General features: G+C 51.6%; 1 protein-coding gene across 2 annotated transcripts in view; it reads right to left on the bottom strand.

Moving 5' to 3' along the window:
* The window catches only part of ALPL (alkaline phosphatase, biomineralization associated), an 81,879-nt gene extending 58,144 nt beyond the window's left edge, over positions 1-23,735 (bottom strand). Inside the window, exons 1-2 of one of the 2 annotated variants that reach the window (XM_074933970.1) lie at positions 23,614-23,735; positions 328-462 (exon numbers count right to left, since the gene is read on the bottom strand). In XM_074933970.1, coding sequence (XP_074790071.1) covers positions 328-385 — 58 coding nt within the window. In that variant the 5' untranslated portion in view covers positions 386-462; positions 23,614-23,735. Of the gene's footprint in view, positions 1-327; positions 463-22,997; positions 23,125-23,613 lie in introns of those variants that run through there. The other variant, XM_074933971.1, reaches the window with a different exon arrangement.
* Between the last annotated feature and the right edge of the window lie 1,016 nt (positions 23,736-24,751).

Genomic DNA, 24,751 nt, shown 5'->3' with positions numbered 1-24,751 from the left:
TTGACACACACACACTCTTCGAACCACATGCCACAAAGCTGGTACGCCCATGGGTGCAAGAAGAGCCATCCCTTGGGTAGGGCAAATTGGGGAAACCACTCTGGGCCCTGTGCTTTGGTGGGGCCCCCCGGGCCAGTGCAATTGGCTGGCACGGTCAGTCCTGGAAGACAGGCATGGGAACTAGGGATTTGGGGGAATGCTGCGAGACCCCTGGGCTCCCGGCTGCAGATGCAAAGCAGGGCCCCCAAGCTGGTGGGGGCTGATTTGTCCCAGGCCCCACATCCCCCAGGAATGGCCTGGGCGTGAGTAACCTAGGGATCCACATACCTGGGACAAGGGAGGCGAGACAGACTTCAGCCAGCAGGACAAGGAGAAGAGCCTTCATGATGCTGCTGGCAATCACTCAGGAAGACACCAGGGACCTGCGTGCTCAGCAGAGGATCTGTTCCTGCGTAGCAGACTCTGGGGAATGGAAGACAGAGACCACTCGCACTGCTGCGCTAGCGAGAAAGGACATCTACCCCAGCCCACCTCCTTGCCGCCCCCCCCCCCAGCTTCCCCCATCCAGAACAGCTTTCAGGAGAGGACAGACTCGGCTGTAGCCTAGGTAAAATCCTTCAAGGCCTGGATTGTCCCAGGTAGGCTGGAAGGGCTAAACTGTTCTGCTGTCCAACCAACTCAGCCCAGGACATAGTCCTTCCTCCAGGGGACGGGGCTGAGGTCAATTAAGACATGTGGCACTTCTCAAACATATAGCTCCTACTGTCCTGTAACATCTCCTAAATTCCCTCTCAGTGCAGCGAGGGCACCCACCTTTAGACACTGCACCACCTCTGACTGGGCTTCCTGTTTGTATTACAGTGGGGCCTGGTGGCACCAGGAGGGATCACAGCCCTGTGGTGCAAGGTGCTGGACAGACACTGGGGATGCATCCACATGTAGGAAGAAAGCTAACACATGGTAAGACCACACCTAACATAGTAAAATCCTAGTAAGGACGTGGCAGTTTAGTTTTCCCATGTGGTAGCAGATTGAGGTAAACACTAACGGGGGCCCTGGGGGTCACCTCGTCCTGCTAACACGTGTTGAAACTGCAACTGCCTTGTCTGCACGGGGGTTTTACCACATGGCTTTCCACCTTTTTCCTAGTGAAGACAAGGAGCCCTAGTGAGAGAGCCCCTGCCCCAAGGAGCCTGCACCTAAATGGATCACACAGTGTGGGAGAGGAAAAACCAAGGCAGAGAGGTTGAAGTGACTTGCCCAAAATCTGACTCTGTCCAGATGCCTATGCACTGAACTGCACTGCCTCTCAGTGCCCAGCACCATCACTCCTCCGCCCAAACACAGCCCTCCTTCCTGAGGCTTGTGCGTGGGTCACAGGCTCAGTCCTCACAGACGACCCATGGTTCAAGTCACTACATAAGAATGGATCTTTGCTCCAATACTGTGGAAATTACAACACAGAAAGAGTTGAATTGCAGTGCAAACACCCCAGCTCTCACATGACTAGCTGCACGAGGTGACTGGTAAACCAGCATCTCCTGGGATGGATAGTCAGGACAGAGCAGAATGAAAACTATCCTCACCTCCTGAGCAGCAGCACCACCATGGGGCAGGGAGGGAGGGGGATCCCCTCCACTCCCTTCACATTGTCAAGTTATGGGGCCCAGTCTCCTCTGGGGAGGGAGAAGATCCGAGACAAGCCAGGAGAATGGCAATAGTCAATTCCCTCAGATTAGCCTGCTGGGTGCCAGAAACAGAGGTGCCTTTGGAGCTCAGTAACTGCTCCCTGGGTAGCACAGAGATTTTGGCAGGGGACAGCAGTTGCCTTGCACAACCAGGCCCCCTCCAAAAACTCCAGCTAGCAGCGGGGGGTAGGGGGTAGAACTAACCAGCATCCCCAGCACAGCCCTCTGAGCGAGCCGTGCCAGCTGGCAGGGAGATCTAGCTGGTCTGGCAAATCACAAGCAGCTGGAGCATGTTATATCGCATGGAGGAAGGTTACTGTGCTTTCCAGCTGAGGGCCTGCCTGCTGTTTGGAGAGGTATTAACTCTTCTTCAGCCCCCGTGAGGTTGGCCTTAGCCCTAATTCACAGATGGGGGAAATGGAGGTTTGCTCAGTACCAAGTTCTGACAGGACCCCATGGTCCAGAGGAGCAGGAATCTGCAGAGAAATGGCCACTGATCTCTGCAAACAACAGCTACATTGCACTTGGCAATGCCGAGTTGCATGCTGGCAGCAGTGGTCCTGCTGAAGAGGCCTCGTGGCCGCTCTGGGGCAGCGTGGGTACCCGGGGCAGAGGCTGGAGGCCATGTTTACAAGCAAGCTCAACACCAAGAGCTCCCACTGAGAACAGCCTGGGGAGGGAATTCCCCACTGCTCTCAGAATCACAGAATATCTGAGTTGGAAGGGACCTCAAGGTCATCTAGTCCAACCCCCTGCTCAAAGCAGGACCAATCCCCAATTTTTGGGCCAGACCCCTAAATGGCCCCCTCAAGGATTGAACTCACAACCTTGGGTTTAGCAGGCCAATGCTCAAACCACTGAGCTATCCCTCCCCCTCAGTGGGGGAGGGAAGCAGAGTTCTCCATTGCTGTCAGTGGAGGGGCAAGGTGGGATTTCTCCATTGGAGAAGGAGGTGGAGGGACAGTGGGGACCATTGCTCACTGGGGAAGCTGATGTCTTATAAAGATATGGCCACTTTTTCAGCAGTCAGGTGGCTCTAGGCATGAGTCTGGTGCTGGGTCAAGCTCCTTTACAGGCTTTCAGTATCCAGCATGTGCTATCTGGGGAGCTTGGCTGAGACAACTCTCCAACCCAGTGTGAATCCAGCCCATGCATCTCTGAACTGCATTTGGAATTGTAACATTCAGATAAGCAATAAAATTGTTGCCCTCCCAAGCAGAGCCAGGTGCAACACGGGAGGTGCTCCGCAAACTTCACTCACCTCAGCTCTGCAGATGTGTGGCATTATTTACCTGCAGCATCCCCTGCTACTCCAGTCCTGTAGCCTCCTGAACCAGCTGTGTCAATGTAGCTCAAACCCAGAAACACACCCACATTCACAGCTCTGGAAGTGTACTTTAGTAGGTGGAGGGATGGGAACAACAAGCAGGAGTAAGAAGGTGATATTACCTCTGTGTATAGCATTAGAGATCCCATCACTGGGGACTGGTCCAGTTCTGGTGTCCCCATGTCAAAAAGGACACACAATTTAGCTTATTGCAGAGAAATTTAAGGTGACTTCATGGAAGTTATTAGATCACAGGCCCTGGTTCTCATGGGAGACTTCAATCACCCTGATATCTGCTGGGAGAGCAATACAGCAGTGCACAGACAATCCAGGAAGTGTAGGGGACAATTTCCTGGTGCAAGTGCTGGAGGAACCAACTAGGGGGAGAGCTCTTCTTAACCTGCTGCTCACAAACCGGGAAGAATTAGTAGGGGAAGTAAAAGTGGGTGGGAACCTGGGAGGCAGTGACCATGAGTTGGTCGAGTTCAGGATCCTGACAAGGAAGAAAGGAGAGCAGCAGAATACGGACCTGGACTTCAGAAAAGCAGACTGACTCCCTCAGGGAACTGATGGGCAGGATCCCCTGGGAGGCTAATCTGATGGGGAAAAAGGACTCCAGGAGAGCTGGCTGTATTTTAAAGAAGCCTTATTGAGGTTGCAGGATAAAGCCATGCCAATGTGTAGAAAGAATAGTACATATGGCAGGCAACTAGCTTGGCTTAACAGTAAAATCCTTGCTGATCTGAAACAAAAAAAAGCTTACAAGTGGAAGATTGGACAAATGACCAGGAAGGAGTATAAAAATATTGCTCGGGGATGCAGGAGTGTAATCAGGAAGGCCAACTCACACCTGGAGTTGCAGCTAGCAAGAGATGTTAAGAGTAACAAGAAGGGTTTCTTCAGGTATGTTAGCAACAAGCTGAAAGTCAAGGAAAGTGTGGGCCCCTTACTGAATGAGGGAGGCAACCTAGTGACAGAGGATGTGGAAAAAGCTAATGTACTCAATGCTTTTTTTGCCTCTGTCTTCACGAACAAGGTCAGCTCCCAGACTCCTGCACTGGGCAGCACAGCATGGGGAGGAGGTGACCAGCCCTCTGTGGAGAAAGAAGTGGTTCAGGACTATTTAGAAAAGCTGGACGAGCACAAGTCCATGGGGCCGGATGCACTGCATCCAAGAGCGCTAAAGGAGTTAGCGGATGTGATTGCAGAGCCATTGACCATTATCTTTGAAAACTCATGGCCATTGGGGGAGGTCCCGGGTGACAGGAAAAAGGCTAATGTAGTTCCCATCTTTAAAAAAAGAGAAGGAGAATCTGGGGAACTACAGGCCAGTCAGCCTCACCTCAGTCCCTGGAAAAGTCACGGAGCAGGTCCTCAAGAAATCCATTTTGACGCACTTAGAGGAGACGAAAGTGATCAGGAACAGTCAGCATGGATTCACCAAGGGCAAGTCATGCCTGACCAACCTGATTGCCTTCTATGATGAGATAACTGGCTCTGTGGATGAGGGGAAAGCGGTAGACAGGTTATTCCTTGACTTTAGCAAAGCTTTTGACATGGTCTCCTACAATATTCTTGCCAGCAAGTTAAAGAAGTATGGGCTACAAGGTGGATAGAAAGCTGGCTAGATCATAGGGGTCAACATCTAGCGATCAATGGCTCCATGTCTAGTTGGCAGCCGGTATCAAGCGGAGTGCCCCAAGGGTCGGTCCTGGGCCCAGTTGTGTCTAATATCCTCATAAATGATCTGGAGTATGGCGTGGATTGCATCCTCAGCAAGTCTGCAGATGACACTAAACTGGGAGGTACGCTGGAGGTAGGGATAGGGGTAGGATACAGAGGGCCCTAGACAAATTGGAGGATTTGGCCAAAAGAAATCTGATGAGGTTCAACAAGGACAAGTGCAGAGTCCTGCACTTAGGACGAAAGAATCCCATGTACTGCTACAGACTAGGGACCGAATGGCTCGGCAGCAGTTCTGCAGAAGAGGACCTAGGGGTTACAGTGGACGAGAAGCTGGATATGAGTCAATAGTGTACTCTTGTTGCCAAGAAGGCCAATGGCCTTTTGGGCTGTATAAGTAGGAGCATTGCCAGCAGATCGAGGGACGTGATCATTCCCATCTATTCTGCATTGGTGAGGCCTCATCTGGAGGATGAGGAAAAATTGGAAAAATGATTTGGGGGCTGGAGCTCATTACTTATGAGGAGAGGCTGAGGGAACTGGGATTGTTTAGTCTGCGGAAGAAAAGAGTGAGGGGGGATTTGATAGCTGCTTTCAACTACCTGAAAGGGGATTCCAAAGAAGATGGATCTAGACTGTTCTGCAGATGATGGAACAAGGAGCAATGGTCTCAAGTTGCAGTGGGGGAGGTTTAGATTGGATATTAGGAAAAAAAATTTCACTAGGAGGTGAAAACACTGGAATGCGTTACCTAGGGAGGTGGTGGAATCTCCTTCCTTAGAGGTCTTTAAGGTCAGGCTTGACAAAGCCCTGGCTGGGATGATTTAGTTGGGGATTGGTCCTGCTTTGAGCAGGGGGTTGGACTAGATGACCTCCTGAGGTCCCTTCCAACCCTGATATTCTAGGATACTGACATCCTTTGACAGGTGCACTGAAATCTGACTGAAGAGCTTTACATACGCTAGATATTAGCTATCATACTGAGCCCTAGGTTTCCATGGAGCACACAGGACTGCCCAAAGCCTCGGGATTTATCATACTAGTCCCTGGATTTTGGGAAGCATTTTAACCTGCATTTTCCTTTACTCAGCTATACCCCATCCTCCTCCAACACCCTGCCTCCCAGCACTATCTTTGGGTCCTGCCTCTGGTTAGATGATTGGCTAGAGCCAAACTCCTGTTTTTCCAGAATTTTCACAGCTTGGTGACTTGCTCATTCAAACGCAACACGATGGTTCTGACTGCAGCAAGATCAGCTAAGGAACCAGCAGTGGACCAGGGGCTGTTCATCAATTACATAGCACATAAAGGGCATAGGGAGTCCTTAATTTTGTGTGCTTCAAGGGGTATGTGGTCTTGGGGGTGGGGGGGGGGGGAGAAATCACCCAACAATGTGCTATGTAATTTATGGACAACCCCTCACTAAACTCGCAGGGATACAACTCACCGGAGCCAGCGGCCCCAGTGCTTCCCTTTCAGCAGCAAACCTGCTGACGGCAGAACCTCTCTATTACCACAGCCCATCTGACCTGTTCTCCTTCCCTGAGACAGTCACACTCAAAGCTGGTGCCCCAAGAGATGCTGTGTCCAATGCCCACAGTTCACTCCTGGAGAGCAGGCACAGGCCCTTGCTCTGCTGTGCAGGCAGCCAAGGACTGAAGTCTAGACGCGGCCAGGGACTACCCCTGCTGATGCAAAGTGTGCGATGGGAGACAATGCCATGGCATATCAGCTGCAATTCTCTTCCAGGCTGACAGAATTGCTTCCCCCCCGCCCCAGCTCTAGACAAGAGCACTGGGTATGTAAGTTGGGCTGGGGAAATCCTATTGCCCTGAAGTCCAGCAGAAGGGTTGGCTAAGTGGCTGCTCATCAGATAAGGGAACAGGACATGATGCTCCTCATATGTGCACCATGCTTGCACTCACCCAGGTGCCTTATGAAGCAGTAAACTCAGGCTTCATATATATCCAAGAAAATTGGACCCTTTAACTAAGGTTTTGTCTACAGGAAGGAAAATATCAAATGCACACCTACAGAATAGAGGATACCTGGCTAGGTGATGGTACTGCTGAAAAGGATCTGGGGATCACAAATTGAATGAGCCAACAATGTGCTGCAGTTGTGAAAAATCTCATTGTGGGAGGGGTGTTGACAGGAGTGTCATATGGAAGACCCGAGAGGTCACTGTCCTGCTCTACTCGGCACTAGTGAGGCCTCAGCTGGAATACTGTATCCAGTTCTGGGCACCGAACTCTAGGAAAGTTGTGGGCAAACTGGTGAGAGCCCACAGAAGAGCTGAAGTTAGAAAAGCTTAAACAAAACTGGGCAGGTTTAGTCTTGCAAAAAGATGACTCCGAGAGCATCTGACAAGTTTTCAAATATATTATGGGCTGTTATAGAGCAGTGGTTTTCAAACTTTTCTGGTGACCCAGTTTAGCAGTGTAGCATCCTGGTGCTGGAGCCTCTCTCTGAAGCAGGGAAGAGCTCCGGCAACGGGGAAAGTTGCTGGCAGCGGGGCAGTGCTGGAGACTTTCCCTGACACTGCAACGTGGATGCAGCTTGCTTTTCACTGTGGCGTGTAGCTACACCAGTGGTGTGCAGCGTAGATGTAGTCTGAGGGCAGCGTTCCACATACCACCATGTCCCAGCCATGTCCTGAAGCTCACAGACAACACTGTACTGGGAGCAGCTTTACTCTTCCCAGATTCTAGCCACAGGCACTTCCCTCCCCCCCCCCCCCACACTACAGGACAGGGAAAATAGCAGATACTAGGACCCCAGCTTGCACCCAACTGAAGGCTTCTTTCCTCCTCATTCTATACTGAAAGGGCAGGACAAGACAGGCTAAACTCCTGCACCTACACACACTTACAACCAGTGTGACACAAATGGGCACTCAGCACTTTTAGGCAGGCATTCTGCCTTCTTTCACTGTTCCAAAGTTTGCAGCCTTTTATTTTGTGGTATTGGGGTTAACAGTTTGCAAGCCTTCGTCAGTTTATGGTTTTATTGCATTGCCCATCCAGTAGTGCAAACAATTATTTTGATAAAAGCTCCAAGACCTTAACATCAAACACTATTAATCTGTGTCAGCAGCCCTGATGTGCTCACTAAACCTCACACACTGGTGTCATAACCTGTATCAAAAAGGTGTTGTGTGAGATTTCATACACCAACTGGTAACATGATGGCCCCCCCAATAATCATTGCATGATGTATGGGGCACGTACATTTTAAGAACATAATTTCAGTAGTTGTGTGTTTGACAAGCAATGCCTAAGCCCAGTCTGCCTTAGACAAAGGAATGTGTATTTGCTTGTCTGACCACCTAGGTCACCAGGCAGTGGCAATGAAGGTGAATTTACATAACAGGTAAACAGTCATCAAGCTAGCAAGGGGAGAAGGTAATAACTCAACCACCACCAGGTGGGAAGGAGCCTGCATGAAGTCTTTACCAGGCCACATGTCACCTCTTCCCAGAAGGGGAAAAGGAACATTACTGGAGAATACACCGCAACTGTTTATTGGGCTACAGGGACAATGGCTCTGAACCTCAAACACTAAGCAATAAAATCTGTTGCTTCAATCCAATATTACTGAATGATTGACGTGTGCCAAGTAAGGTCTTTTAGGACAGCTACTGGGGATACTGTGAGATACTGGGGATTACAATCATTGTGAAATATCTGCATTAACACTATGAGGAATTACAGACACTCATCAATATCATGCTTTACAATCTGTGACCAAACACAGGGAGAAACTGGTTCCTTCAGTTATCTACTGGTCTCCAATGAAATTAAACAAGGTGTGACCAACAAACAATAGAAGTCTAATTTACATATGACTCAGCAGAGGGATGGGAAGTCAACAGGAAGGGAAGAACAGCTGGAAACCTTCCTGCCTCTTGAAGGAAGGTCAATGACCTTTGGGAAACAAGCAGAAACAGAAAGCCATTTTTGGTCTGCGTTACTGAGCAGATACAAGAGGCCAGAGCTCCTGTACATCTGAGGCAAAGGGATCCTCCAATACAGGTGAGAATCCTGCTTAGGCAAAGATTGTAACTTGCTGAAATTTATTTTCACTTTTGCTTGTTTAACGCTTTTTATCTTGGCTCCTTATCTTTGGCATCACACACACATCTATGACTGTTTCATAAACTTGTTTTAAATTTAATTATATGCCAGTTCAGTGCTGAGATTGACAAACACTCTTATTTCAAACCCCAGTTACATTAACAAGCTGGTATTCCTGTCTCTTTAAAGGTGCAGTAAACTTAATGACTTGTGGGAGTGGATGCTGCAAGGACACTTATCTGGGGAGCTCGGGTCATGGTTTGTTACCTCCAAGGCAAGGTGTGGACTAGCAGAGTGCTGCAGAGTTCACTGGCCAGACAAGCTAGCATGCCTGGGTTGCCATACAGCTTCCCATTAGCAAAGCTCTCACTGGCAGAGAGTGAGAAGGGTAACAGTAACTCACAATTCTGGGAACCTCAGAAGATGGTCACAAGACAGATGGTTTTGGGGTCACTCTGCAAAAATGTAACAAAGGCTGGCGGAAGCAGGGTGGGACTTGCATGGTTGTATGTGGACTGTTGGTGTCAGCGGTGTGAGCCACAGAAAGAGCATGGAAGGCACCTAGAGTGGCAGGGCAGGCAGTTACAGCCCTTACTGCAGAGTAATGCACATTGGAAAAACAATCCCTACTATACATGCCACATCACGGGGTCTAAGCTAGCTTTTACCACTTAGATCCACAATGACTCCAAGTTCTCAGAACACATCTGCTCAACATGCAGTGGCAGTCAAAAAAAAAGCAGACAATGTTGGGAACTATTAGGAAAGTGATAGACAAGACAGAAAATATCAATGCCACTATTCAAACCCATGGGACTCCCACACCTTGACTACTGCATGCAGATTTGGTTGCCCCATCTCAAAGAGATATTAGAACTAGAAAAAGTTATAGAAAGGGACAACAAAAATTAGGGGCATGGAACATATGGGGAGAGAATAAAAAGACAGTGTTCAGCTTGGAAGAGAGACAGAGTAGGGATATGATAGACTCTGAAGTCTTGACTGGTGTGGAGAATGTTATTTACTCCTTCCCATAACACAAGAACCAGGGGTACCCCAATGAAATTAATCGGCAGCAGATCTGAAACAAGCAAAAGGAAGCACTTCTTCAAAGAACACAAGTCCTGTGGGACTTGTTGCTGTGGGATGTTGTGATGGCCAGAAGTATACCTGGGTTCAAACAGGAATAAGGTAAGTTCATGGAGGACAGGTCCATCAATAGCTATTAGCCAAGATGGTCAGGGATGCAACTTAAATTCCCTGTGAGCTGCACGGCCACGCAGCAGCCTAGTTAGTGCTGCACAGGTACTCAAAGAGCCTGCCCAGAGACCTGCCATGGCCGGGGGAGGGGCGCCTATCCTGCAGCCCCAACCCCAGAGCTGCTATGGCAGGGAGAGCCATCTCCCCACCCTGCAGCCCAGGTCCTGCTGCTGTGGGGGGAGAGAGCTACAGGGAGTCCTCTCTCCCTGATGTGGCCCCTGAGCACCCTCAGGCACCCCAAACCCCTTATCCCCAGCCCCACAACCCTCTGCCCCAGCTCTGAGACCCTCATCCCTGGCCCCACCCCAGAGCCTGCACCCCTAGCTGGAGCCCTCACACCCCTGCACTGCACCCCTCTGCCCCAGCCCTGAGCCCCCTTCCACACTCTGAACCCCTCAGCTCTGGCCTCACCCCCACCACATGAATTTTGTTATGTGCACCAATATGAAGGTGATGTATGGAGGTGATTGTTATACATCACCTCCATATTGGTGCACATAACAAAATTCATTCTGCACATGGGTGGGGAAAATGAGAGGGAATACTGGTTGCAACCCCATGTTTGGGTGTCCCTTGCTTCTGTTTGCCAGAAGCTGGAACTAGACAAGAGGGGACAGATCACTTGAAGTTGCCCTGTTCTGTTCATTCCCTCTGAAGCACCTGGCATTGGCCATTGTCAGATGACCAGATGTTGGGCTAGACGGACCATTGCTCTGACCCGGTAAAGCTGTTCTTATGGCCATAGTGGTCCTGCGAGAAAGAGTTCCATTTTTCCATTAGCAAAAAACAAAACAAAAAATAAAACACACCACACACAAAGCCCAGACATAAGTTTCAAAAGATTGTAGCCCCATGGACCTGGCCAGAACACCCCACATTAATCTTGGTGAACCTTCCATGGTGACCAACCAGGTCTTGGAGCACCATGGAAAAATAGCTCTGTTGATGAACAGAGGTCTGGTGTGGGTGAGCAAAAGGACAGGCACATGGGTCTGTGGCCCAGGAGCCTGTTGGTGCCAACTAGCAGAGGGTGCAAAGGGTGCCTAGGGGTTTACAGGGATCCCCTGGATCAGATATATACAAATTAGTTCACCAAAGGCAACATGTGAGGTCTCTATCCAGAGCAAGTAGACCATTGCAAAATGTAGGTACAGATCATATTTAAGGAGTTCTGTATCTGTACTGAAAATTCTGTTCTGAAGGATTTGGGACTGAGAAGAATCAGGTCAGGTGACAGACCTTGGACAGGTGGCAACCGACACTTCTCTCCCTGTCTGGAGATTTGTGTATTGTCTGCCTCACTCTGTAGGGCTGTTTACAGACTGAGCCAGATACAATCATCAGTCTTAGATTTGTTTCTTCCTGTGGCTTTCCTCTCATTGATTTCTCAGCTGATGTCCTGCTGATGATTAAGGACAAAACTGTTCCAATACATCTTGGGGTACCAGGAGACAAGCCCAGATCCTTGACTGAGGGGACAAGTGGACAGCATGTTGTGCCTTTTCAAAGAGAGGTCAGAGCCAGCCTGGCTGCAAAGTGCTAGTGAGCAATACTTTATTAGACATGAAAGTATCTTAAGTCAGGGCTCTAGAATGCATGTTATGATTTTACCTGTGACTATTTGTTTTCAATACTTCTACTTGCTATCACTTGTCATTGTTAAAATAAACTTGTACTTGCTTTCTCTATAAAGAAACATCTCAGTGCTTGTAGGGACCAGGGCATGGGCAGTCATGCCTAATGGTTAGAGTCAGGCACCTGGAACCAGAGCTGGCGACAGAGTCAGGAGCCAACCCTAAGATGAGAGCTGGAGTCAGTACTGGGGTGGGATGTAGGAGCAGGCACCTGAGTGAGGCAGGAAAGCAGGATCTTGGAACAGATGGGGTCTGGGATAAGGATGACAGGAACAGGCAGGGTTCAGGAATCAGACAGGGTCCATATTAGCAGCCAGCCACAGATTCCCACTTTGACAACTTCCTGTGCCTCTTTCTGGCTTAAGTAGAGCTTCCCAGCCGATCAGTGGGGCTGGATGTCTCCCCCAAACAGAAGCTTTGTGGGTGGAGCTCTTTGCGTGCTAGTCCTTCAAGGGACCTGCTGGGTGGTGGCTGTGGGCCACGTGCTGCCTGGGTACTCCTGGGCCCTGCTTCAAGGTCTGTGACCTTCATAGTGTTGCATGCAATGCAGAGTGGTGGTGATTTGAGGTGGAACAGCTAAGCTGGGTGTGCTGTTTCTTTGGAACCAATGGCTCTGAATACTGTGAGCGTCCAATAGACCAGGGGCTGCTAGGAGGGCTCGAGGGTTAGAGCATGCCTATCCTCTAAACTGCAGGGAGACAGCAGCAGGGCCAGTGTAGACCTCGAGGGGGGTGCATGTGTTGCCTGTTGCTGGGGGAGTCAGGGGACCCTAAGGCTTCTTCCCACTCAGGGCAAGTGGTAGTGAGGTGCTCTGTGTCCCTGGAGAGTGTGACGGGGTCAAGGACCCCAATACAATCTGAGAACTCCAAGTGGGCTCTGGGGAAGGGGTGGGAGGTTGTGGGTGTCTGGTCCCCCACCTGGGCTCTGGGGAGGGGAAGGGACAGAGAAAGAGGAACTGGGTTGTCACAGGGGGCTCTAACTCTCTACTCGTCAGGGAATTTTTGTGTTTGTCTGAATTGTGACAGACATACTTGCTTACAGGTATTTTGAAATAAATCAAAATTGAAATGGTCCTGATTATGTAGTGTTATTTTGACAAATAATTGCCCAATTTTAAAATTTTGGGGGGCCAGAACGCCCACAGGAGTGCTTCTACGGATCCTGGGAGAAAGAGCTACAAGCTCAGCAACTCACTGCAGTAACCTGGTCCACCTTGGTGCACTCCAGATCTTTATCCACAGCCTTCAGGAGAAGGGAAAAGCAGGGAGGGGTATACAGGAGAGCAAAGGCTAGGATATTTTTATAGATTTATAAAATTAAGTGCAGGGGTTTGTTTTTTGCACACTTGTAAACTGGGAGTTTCCCCCCTTAATAAAGGGCACCATCACTAGGCCATCTTTAGACATGCTGGTGATAGTCTGAAGTTATGATATTTGATCCATGTATGTGGTTATGAATTTAATTCCTGTATGTTAATGTGGCCTCAAGGAAACATGCAAACTCCCCCTCCAGGAAAGAACAGCCCAGCCAACTTCCTGAGGAAGGGAAGTGAACAACTGATATGCAAAAAGACAGGTTTGCTCAGAGAGCCAGGCCAGGAAGATAAGTGTCTTCTAATGAACTTGAAGTGAGGTTGTATGCAAATGTTCCCTTTCTTACGTAAGAGGGGAAAAGGAATCCTTGGGTCAGCTCAGAGGAAGTCTAATGCATGACTCACTGATGAGAGCACACACACTTCCATTGAAACTGCTAATTAGATAATAGCTTCCTTTTCAGCTCTGCCTAAGCTATCCTCTGCCACCTCAGAATTGTCTCTGTGCTAGTCACCCTACGCTCCAAACTTCCCTGCTAGCATCAAGTGAGCCTGGGAATCAAATATTCTTCATGGGAGTGTCTCCCCTACAGCAGGAGTCCTGTTGGATCCTTCTCATTGCGAGAAAACAGTGAGATCTTTATGTAGATACATGGAAAGCGTACCTCAAAACATGGACCTGTTTGGGGCAATCCTTCACATCCTGGGCCCTCACAGCTGGCCACACACATTTCCCTAGATCCTCCCTCAGACAAAGATCAGCTGTTGAATGGAGCTCAGCACCTTCCTCAGGCTTTCTGGAGGGGATGGGGTTAGCGTGAGGAAGGCTGTTGGCAAAGAGGGTAATTAAGGCTTAAGCTCAGATTGGATTGTGAGGATATGCGCTGAGTGAGTGTCACCTCCTCAGTGTGTTGGTCTGATACCCTGTCACCACCTGCAAGGTAGATGGGAAGAGGAGACTTATTGGAAGAAGCTGGAAAGGGCGGAGGGAGTCTACAGGCCCATATTTCAGAGTAACAGCCATGTTAGTCTGTATTCGCAAAAAAGAAAAGGAGTACTTGTGGCACCTTAGAGACTAACCAATTTATTTGAGCAGTCTCTAAGGTGCCACAAGTACTCCTTTTCTTTTTTGCAGGCCCATACAATCCCTGCCCCCAGGAGCCCATGCCACCAAAACTCAACCCTCCCCCCATATGCTTCAAGCAGTTGGATTCAAGGCCAGCTGCAGTCATCTAATCTGATCTCCTGCCAGAGAATCTCACCCAGATCAGTTGCAATTGTTTTTAAACCAGCAAGACAATGGCCAATGTTGACAGAGTCAATGCAGCAGGAACCAAGCTGTCAAAGGAACTTGGGGCCCTATGTTCAAGCATTCAGCCCCCAGCATGACTCTTGGGGCCAGGTCTGCAAGAAGGCTCTGCATGTTGGGTGCTGAACTCTTCTGAAGCAGTGGCTCCAGGGCTCTGTGAGCAGAGAAAGCACAAGCAACTTGAAATCTGGCTATCTTAAAACCAAAAGTAGCTTCCAGGTGTTTGCTTGTTGCCAACTCTTGCAATTTGGGGTGTTTTTCTTAAGTTTCCAACTCCTGGAGCCACAGGCTACATGCGCACCAAGAGCTGAGGATGCGACTCTCAGAATCGCACTACACTCATGTCAGCAGGAGTATAACTAGCAAGGCAGCTGCAGTCGCCTGGGTAGTGGCAGCAGACGCAGGGGTTAGCCATGGCGAGTACAACACTATGCATGCGACTGCAGCTATGCTCCTATTTACAGTCACACTAGCTTGAGGAGAGTTAGCGCAAATGTGTACAGGAGCAGGAAGGGGGGCAGGGGGAATGAATCACACCCCTAGCTCATAAGTTAGACAGATTCATAATGGGGCCATTATGTTTATGTCTGCTTTGTAGGTCTACCCATCATTTGGGTGTATTTTTACCCAGATCCCCTTACCAGCCATACACAAAAGCCTCAGGCATGTTCTTTGAACCCATGCTTGCTTGCATAGCTGGGACTGTGGATTAAATCCTGTTTTGCTTTAAGGCATGTGCTGCCCTACCCATCTAGTCTGACCTCCTACAGGACAGAGGCCAGACAGTTTCATCCAAAATTAAAAGGTCTTATAATTGCCCCTTCCACCTTCTTGCGTTCAACTACCTGGGAACCCCTGACTGTTGGCATTAGGAGCCTTACCCACAGGCCACCAAGCAGCAGATGTGAGAATCTCAGCTTTCTAAGGTTCCTAGTTTTTGTGGTGGCCAAGGAAAGGTTGAACACATGTCTAACGGCTCACAAACCAGAAGCTCAATAAAAAGACTCCTCCCCCCCCAAAAAACAGAAACCATCTCATTTGGGAGTGGCGGGCAGATGAGGGGACTTGCAATCTTTAAATGCTTGGGCGATACTGCTGCCCCAGGACCTCTGTCAGTGTTTGTGATTCCCAATCCCACCTTCCCATTTTAAGCACAGAATTCTCTCCCCTGCTGCAGTGTGAAATCCCACCCAATCAAGGCCTGGTCCACAAACAGATTTTGTACCTATAGGACTCATGGGGGGGGGGGGTGATTTTTGTAGTCAGTTTCACCCTTTCCCTTGCAGTTAGTCATTGTCTAAATGCAAAAGCTGCACGATTCTGGTGTGGCTCTGCTGTACCACTTTTCCCATGCCAACATCATGCAAACTTGTTTAGACGAAGCCCCACAGAGGACACTGACTGACTGCATGGAAAGAATGCGAGACTTTATGTAAACTACTTTAAACAAAAAACCAAACATTTTCTCTCCAATCCTTCCCTGTTCTGCAGGGTCTGCTATTACTGTAACAATCACAAGTGAAAGGGTGGAGTGCAATGGTCAGTCTTCTACCTTTACAGGTGACAGTGGGGCAACAGGTCTTCTGCAGCCTGTGCCCACATGGCATTACTGCCTTCTCCAGGAAGCCAGCAGTTGCCTGATGCACTTGTATTATGTGGGTCACATTCTACTACCAGCCTTCGCTTGTGGAGGTTACTTTCCTTCAAAGGGGAAACCCTCACAAATCCCAGGCTGCTTTGGCAGCAGCCTCAGCACATGCCAAGTGAAGGGTTAGGCCATGGAGACTCTTCTCTCCAATCTCCAGGCCTTTGCCCACAGGCAGGAGTCTCCAAAATTCTCCCACAGCTGCAAGCACTAGTGCAGATGGCACCAGCACCCTTACCACAGAGTTGCCTCTGCATCTCCCCCACACTTTGGGCCACTGCACGACTTACAAATGGATCGTAGTCATGGCAATGGGTCTGAGCAATGCAACTCTCATGCCAACATCCCCTGCCCTCCCCATGACCTGTGCTTAGGCAGGGGGATTCCTGCTGTGTTAGGGCATAGAGCCCTGCACAGGCCCAGGTACAGGGCAATTTGTCTCTCCCCTATTTGGGGGCTGTGGGGGCTCCTGCCACAGGCCATGGTAACTTGTACTCCTGTTGCAGTGGCCTTTAGGCTTGCAACGCACTATGGGGAAGTGCTTCTTTGGCCAACCCCAGCCCCATCCACAACTTCCACTCTGTCCCCTCCCTTCCAGGGCAATTTATGCCCTGCCTCTGCTCTTACCCTGTGCCAGAGGGGGATGGAAACGTGGAAGAGTTGGTACAGAGAGCACTGGGCCAGCCAAGCCAGCTCTGTGCAGGCTGTATGGATATGGACATGCACATGTCACTGGTGATACGTGCAGGACTGCAGGGCCCTGGGGCAGAGCAGTCACAAATACCACCCAAGTGTCCCTCAGCAGGGCTGCTCTGCAATTCGGCTCTGCTCCTCCCTCTGCCATGACAATGCTCCTCTCGACTCCTGTTCGATCACCCTCACCCCAGTCACTGTCCCCAAAGCTCAGGAAGAGTTACTGAGAAAACCCCCATGTGCTTGGGTCAACTCAGCACGCAGGCAAACCCCACTCCTTCACAGGCAGGAAGCCATTGCAGCCAAGTGTCACGCCAGTTCATCCTTCCCTATTCAGAGGGGCACACAGCCAAGCTGGGCCGGGCCCTGCTCAGAGGCCAGGGTTTGGGGGAGTTCCAGCATTTCCTACCATTACACCGGGTCAGTGCAACAGCTTGGCAGAGATTGCACCAGAGGCTGCTTGCTAATGCTGAAGGGTTTCCTGTTGCTTTAGCAATCACAGGGTGTATTGCTGCAGATTCACGTGCAAAACCCTCCCTCGGCCCTTTCTCCCCCACAGACCCATTTTGTCCAGTCACCCAGCAAGTATGCTCCACTGAGCCATCCTCACAGCTGCTGCCTCTCTAGAGCAAGAAGTACCCTAGTCCGTGCTGCACAGTCGCTCCTGGCTGGGGACAGCACCAGGGGCAGGCAGGGAGAAGCGGATTAACAGTGGAGGCCAAACACTCCCTCCCCGAGCACACGCAGCCCAGGCAGTGGTGATTAGAGACCCTAGGAAATGTGGGCATCCCTAGGAGCTGAACGGACACCAATACACATCCCTGGACTTGCCCCAGAGTGACTACCCCAGCACAAAGAACAGGAGGACTTGTGGCACCTTAGAGACTAACAAATTTGAGCATAAGCTTTCATGAGCTAGTTAACTTTGGCTTGAATAGAGACGGGGAGTGGATGGGTCATTACACAAAGTAAAACTATTTCCCCATGTTTATTCCCCCCCTCCACTGTTCCGCAGATGTTCTTGTCAACTGCTGGAAATGGCCCACCTTGATCATCACTACAAAAGGTCTCACACCCCCACCCACCCCCCCTTGCTGGTAATGCTCACCTTACCTGATCACTCGTTACAGTGTGCATGGTAACACCCATTGTTTCATGTTCTCTGTGCACATAAAATCGCCCCACTGTATTTTCCACTCAATGCATCTGATGAGGCGGGCTGTAGCTCAAGGAAGCTTATGCTCAAATAAATTGGTTAGTCTCTAAGGTGCCACAAGTACTCCTTTTCTTTTTGCGAATACAGACTAACCCAGCTGCTACCCCAGCACAGGGAGCAGTGAGGATGCAGATCCTAAGCACTCTTCTGAAGGGAAAACAAAAAACAGAACACCCGTCCACCCACCGCCAAGAGCAAGTGCAACACTCAACTGCATAAACATTCCTCCTTGTGTCTAGGCACCCAGCTAGCGGGCTTGAACACGGACGCTCACTTTGCAGTGCACACGCTGCATTGCTAATGCCTGAGCCGCGTTCTAGTCAAGGAACCGCTACGGGAGCTCTCGTGCCGACACCCCCGCTATAGTGTCCCTAGCTACTAGAGGAGACCCCAGCAGCCCATGCCCGGGAACATGCAGCACTGCACAAACATGCTTTTTCCATACCCGACACTCGTACTGCTCAGCAGTCGTGGACTATCAGGGCTGGACGGGACCTCAGGAAGTTCTAGTCCCACCCCCTGCTCAAAGCAGGACCAGTCCCCAACTAAGTCATCCCAGCCAGGGCTTTGTCAAGCCTGACCTTAAAAACCTCTAAGGAAGGGGATTCCACCACCTCCCTAGGTAACGCATTCCAGTGTTTCACCACCCTCCTAGTGGGAAAGTTTTTCCTAATATCCAACGAGACGTTTTATTTTTTCCTACAAAACTCAGGGGCCGTGTCTGTCCTGTTCTTGCCTCAGCAGCAGAGTGGCTTTCCTCCCTTCCCCTCCTGCCTCACAGACTGGGGGTGCAGACCCTGGAAGTGTGGAGCCAGCACCAAACCAAAGGCTCCTAGTGCTCAGCCCAAGGAGCAGTGCTTCTGTGCCCTGCCCCTCTGACCACCAGCTAAGTGACCAATTCACTAAGACCGTGGCTACTCTACAGGTTACTTTGGTATAACTTGCAACATTCAGGATGTGAATAATCCACCCCCTCTTAGCGACGTAAGTTACACGAATCTAGCTGCCAGTGTAGACAGCACTACTGCAGCGGGAAAGCTTCTCCTGCCAGCATAGCTACAGCCTCTCGCAGAGGCAGGAGTTAAGCAGACAGGCAAGCTCTCTCCTGTGAGCTAGAGCATCTCCACCACAAACTCTACAGCAGCACAGCTCCACCAAGGAAACTGAAAACATTTCTGGCAGGAGAAGGCTATTTATTTCCTTTTGAGCAACTCAGATGATGCAGGCTTTAGTGCTCTGAAAGATCCTGCATTTGCCATTCAGTTTAAAGCAGTGTGCATCCAAAGCACCCTCCTGGTTTAGAAAACTGGATCCTAACTACACTGCTTGGTTTCTTTAACCATGTGCTTGTTAACACAGCTCTTCCTGAAGCTGGCATGTTCCAAAGGCATGAGCACATCATGCCAGTGGTGTTTGGGGATGCCATGGGCAGTAGGAAGTTGGCACCTTCCTAGCAGGGTTTCTGTTTTTTGCTGATTGCTAGAGAAACACTAAGTTATACAGGATTATTGTAACTGCTCCAGCCCTCATGGGGGATGTAGAAGGACAGAAACAAACCAACCAGTCTCTTCTTAAAGAGATAAAATTGTATTTCCTTCCCTCCATAATGAGACCGCTGGATTGTTGCTTCTCTTTGCACATTTGTACTAGTGCTTTTCATCCCAGAGGTTCCCAAAGGGAGGATACGTTACAGCTCTGTGGTTGGCTCGAAGTAGATCACTTCGCCCAGCACTGAAATACAGCCACCTCTGGTCCAGAGCCTGGTAACTGTTCTATGCAGCAACACTGTGCAGCAATTTAGGAATCAGCTGAATACCTCCATTTCCAGTGGCAGCTGCACAGGGAATTTTGGGAGGCAAACTAACACCTCTTGAAGTCCCAATGTCCTCCAGATCAGGGTACCCTCTGGACCACTTGTTGCTGCACAAAACCCTCCCCCCACCCTACCCTTGCATCATCCTCATCCATGGATAAACATGGGACCCAGTCTGGCTGAAGGGAGCAGAATGAGACCCCTCCAGACAGGGGCACCCCCACCCCACCCCAGGGATCTGCATGTTGCTCCAGCACCTTCTCATCCTGGCTGATAAGGTCCCATGGCTCATGTGGCAGCTGTCAGCTCAGGGACCCTGGAAGAACCCTTATCTCCAGATGGTCTGGGAGCCCCTGAATGGCAGGCCATGGGTGCTCTCTATCACCAGGAAGCAAGGAAGACATGGCATGTAGGGTTTCCCCTCCTGGCTGGTTTCCAAGAGAAATTATGCTAAAAACCCACCACACCTGGAGAGTTTTCACATATAACTAAGGTGATTCAGCAAAGCTGGGGTGCAGATGGGAGGTTAGGACTGGAGCTGGAGGGCTGCAGCTCAGGAACTAAGAGCATTGGCAGAGCTGGGGAGGTGTGGGGGAAGCCAGTTGGGGCCGAGGTGCCCTGGCAAAGCTGCGCAGACTGGAACCCACCCAGCACTGGAATGGAGAAGCTATTGCTGACTGATCCTGCAGCAGCAGCTATAGCCCACACTAGACAGTCTGAGCACAGAGCTGCAGAACAGGGCAGAGATCCCCTGGACCCACTTGGATCAGCCCCTGTGTGACCCGGTGCTGAGAGGCATTGCAGCCTCCTGGTCTCCAGGTGGCTCTAACTTAGACTTAGAATGGCTGAGGAGCAGAGTTTCAGAAACAAATTTTGGGGGTCAGGTCATTTTTAGAAACAAGCTCCTCCCACCTCAGCTCTTAAATTTTAATTCGATTCGATTCATTGATTTTTTTAAAATGCATAGGTCCCGGCAGCATCTGGTGCCTCACGCAGCTTCAATGCAGCCTCATGTTAAATTAACTGCCCACAAAGGCCAGTGCAGAGAGGGCTGCCCCGCTGCCCCCCCACACACACACAGAGAGCCCCAGTCCAGATGAAATAACCCAGCCATCACCAGGAAAATGCGTGAGTGAGAGGATGCAGGGTGCACTGCCCTCCGAAGATCAGCAAGCTGGGTGGCTGGTGGGAACAGTTAGAGATGGGCTGTTCTGCTGAGCAAGGCTGGTCAGAAGTCAGTCCCTTGAACTCAATGGACTCCCAGCAGGGCAAGATCAGAATCAGGCCTCCTACCTCCACGAGCCTGACAGCACAAGCACCTTTCCAGGAAAAGGGGTGCAGAAAGGGAGGTGACCTGCACTTCCCTGGTTGGCTGCTGGGAATGATACCGCTGATATTAACAACTTGTACTGGAAGTTCTTCAGTGCAGGCACCTTATCATAGAATATCAGGGTTGGAAGGGACCTCAGGAGGTCATCTAGTCCAACCCCCTGCTCAAAGCAGGGCCAATCCCCAACTAAATCATCCCAGCCAGGGCTTTGTCAAGCCAGGCCTTAAAAACCTAAGGAAGGAGATTCCACCACCTCCCTAGGTAACCCATTCCAGTGCTTCACCACCCTCCTAGTGAAATAGTTTTTCCTAATATCCAACCTAAACCTCCCCCACTGCAATTTGAGACCATTACTCCTTGTTCTGTCATCTGCCACCACTGAGAACAGCCGAGCTCCATCCTCTTTGGAACCCCTTTCAGGTAGTTGAAAGCAGCTATCCAATCCCCCCTCATTCTTCTCCTCTGCAGACTAAATCTTCTCTTCCTATATGTTCATATAGGGCCTACCACAGTCACACTGTATCCCACGAAACTGGGAAACCTGTGTAATGCAAGGGAGCAAACCTTGTCTCAAGGGCCGGATTTTGATCTCACTGCCACTGGTGAGAGTCAAGGATAACGCCACAGAGTTGCACTGGGGTGAGCAAGGTCAGAATCCAGCACGCATGGAGCAGATTTCCTCAAAGTGCTCAGGCTCCCATTTAGGCACCCAAAGAAGTGCCAGGTTTCCCAAAGCCAGCAGCTCCCTTTGGGGGAGACAATCAGATTTCCCAGAGCTCAGCATGCACTGTGACGAGTTCCTTAGAAAATTGCACTCTTTTCTAAAGAGCTTTCAAACCCACGTGACCCATGACAAACATGTGGCCCCATCACACATGCAGCTCATGGTACTGACCAGCCAGCACAGAAACCTGCCAAAAGTCAGCCAGTAAGAGCCAGCCACGAGTGGTGGGAGTGCAAGAGCTGGTTTACGGCTATGTCTGCTGGGAGCAGGGCTGGCTGCTGTAGGAGACCCCTGGATTATTCAGGAGGCTTTAGCTCAGAGGGGAGGGTTAGTCCCTTGGCATCCTGAGCCCCATGCCTGCCTTACGATCAGGCTTTGAATGACTGTCTGGGAGGGCTCCGGCTGAGAATCTCAATAGGAGAATTGCCTACAAGTCATCTGCAGAGCAAGGAAGGGGAACCTCTTGCACAAAGTAACCTCATCCCAGCTGCCTAGGAGGACGTAGATTCCCCCACCCCATACACCCACAGCTCCCCCACACTGCATGGCACTGGACCTGGGACCACTCTGTGCTGCATGGGCCAAGACCCTGAAATGGGAACCTGGCCCCAAAGAGCAAGGCCCAGGATCCTAAGGGCAGTACTAACCAATGGGCAGGAAGTGCCCCTGCTCTCCTTAGTGCCTCATTTCCCCAGTCCATGTTCTGCTGTGCCCAGAGTCCTGACAGATCTGGCCACAGTGGGGTTCCCAGAGATCTCCCCTACTTGGGCCTTATCCACACAGCCCTCCAGCTGGACTGACACTTTTCTAGACAGAATCTGACAGTCCCTACATCCCCCAGGGCCAAACTCCCCCCAGTCTCTGTGGGGACTGGGTCACCAACCTGCTTCCCACCCTAGATAGAGAGAGAGCTCTAAGGGGCATCAGTTACTGGTGGGAGGCTGGCACAGTGCATTAGTACCGGCAAGCACCACCAGTCCCCAGCCTTGGTAGTTCCCTTCTGCATCCTGGCGTACTCCCCCAAGGGTGGTTTCCTTGGAGCATCTGCCCCAATTCTGCAGGGGCTATTTGGCAATCTTTTAAATCTTGTCATGATTACTGACAGCCCTGGCATTTCTGGGAGCCCACTTCAAGCCTGAGGACCACCCAGCTCCCTGCAAACCCACTGGCTGGCATGTGAACCCATCGGACACACACACATTCCAGCAGCTCTGAGCCAGAACCTCCCCGGGAGCAGAACTAACTGCAAATCACACACCCTGCCAACAGCCCAACTTCACTGCCAACCTTTCTCCACGCAAAGGGGGGCTGCCCAGCGCCCTGGGATGAGACTGACCGCACCAAAGCAGCGTCCAGACAGGCTGGGAATCGCCCACGAGAACTTCCACCAAACTCCCCAGCTCCCCGAGGAGCAGCGCTGGGACAGGGCTTCCGGGAGCAGCCTGGCACCGCTCACAGCCACAAGCCCCCGCGCCGCTCTGCCCCCAGACCGGCTCAGTAGCAGCCCGCTCCTCGCTGCGGGATTCTCCAGCACGGCAGCCGCCGGAGGAGGGAGGGAAGGGGCGATCCCCACGCCCGGCTGATGCGGCCCCGCTGCTGACTCCCGGACTCGTGCTTCCCCGGGGCAGCCCCGACCCGTGCTGCCGGGGCTCCTCCGCTACCCCCGGCCCGGCGCGGCGCGATAAAGCCCGGAGGGAGAGGAGGGGCGAACAGAAGCCCGAGGCCAGATTCAAGCCCCCGACGGGCCGATCCCCTGGCAAACTCGGGGTCCGCTCCCCGGAGAAGTCCCGTCGAAGTTCCGCCGGGGGCCCCGCGGAGCGAACAGCCCGGGGGCGACCCAGGCGCTGCCGGAGCCGCTGCCCGGGCCGGAGCGGAGCGGAGCCGCGCCGGAGCCGGAGCCTACCTGCAGGGTTCACACGGCGGCGCTGCAGAACCGCCAGCCTCGCTCCGGAGCGCCCGCCCAGCCGACCCAGCTGCGCCGGAGCAGGGCGTCCCGGCGGCTCTTTAAAGCCCAGGAGACAATCCCCGGCCCGGCTCCGCCCCCGGCCCGGCCAGCCGAGGGACCGGCGCGCGACTGCCCCCTGCTGGGCCGGGCTGGGCGCGCTGCACGGGGCAGGCACGCGGCGTCCGCACCTGGCCCTTGACTCTGCCCTGTTCCCGCAGCAGGTCCCGCAGGGGATTCCCCAGGCGCTCCCCGGATTTCCCCGGCGCCCCAGCCCCAGGTAGCAGCGTTGCCAAAGGCAATTGGAACTGAAGGGGAAGCATTATAAAAGCATACCCATCCTGTGATCAAACCTTGTACCTGAGCAAGGAGAATGGGACTGAAAAGTCGGAACAAAGACCAGCTTCTTCCCACGGCTGTTAGTGGTGACACTCGCACATTGGTTTCGGCTCCATTGGCCTGCTTAATCATCTCCAACTATGACTTGTAAGCCAGGCCTGACTGAGCTCTTCCCTGACAGCTCCTGATGAGCCGGGGCGGGGGGAAGGCTTCAGGGCCAGACTGTGTTGACATGGACTCACCTATTCTGCCGAGGTATCCAGCAGACGGAGCCCAGCTGCCCAAGGGATCCATTTTGGCTGGTGCTGGGTTAGGAATCACTTTGAATGTGGGGGTCATGAACTGTTGTTCTCCTTATGGCCTGAGTAGAGGGCAGCAGACCTGTGCTGAGCCTGCCTGAATGAGGGGGTCTCCCTCAGGGCTTAATTGGTGCCAGGGCTTGCCAGGGCTCAGCCCTGGCACCTCCAGGCTCGGCCGTTCAGAGCCTGGGGACCTCTGGGCTTGCCACATCACTTATGAAAGTAACAAATTTGCTTGAGCCCCGGCACCTCTTTCCTTACAGAGTAAGCCCTGGTCACCCTCACCTGAACTGCACTCGCTAAGCAGGAGGGTTGGGTGCCAGATCCCAGTGAGGGGGCAGGGGGTAAACAGGTGTTTCGCTTGGTGGGGTGGGCTCTGCCCAAGAGTCACAGGCACTATCTGACCTGCCCCCTCTTCTGTTTAGAGGGAGAGCGGACTGGGCTCCACAGAGAGTCTTCTG

The sequence above is a fragment of the Natator depressus genome, chromosome 18 (genome assembly GCF_965152275.1).
Source record: "Natator depressus isolate rNatDep1 chromosome 18, rNatDep2.hap1, whole genome shotgun sequence".
In the NCBI taxonomy this organism is placed as follows: Eukaryota; Metazoa; Chordata; order Testudines; family Cheloniidae; genus Natator; species Natator depressus.
The sequence above is the reverse complement of the archived record's forward strand: the minus strand, read 5'-3'. Positions and strand labels throughout refer to the sequence as shown.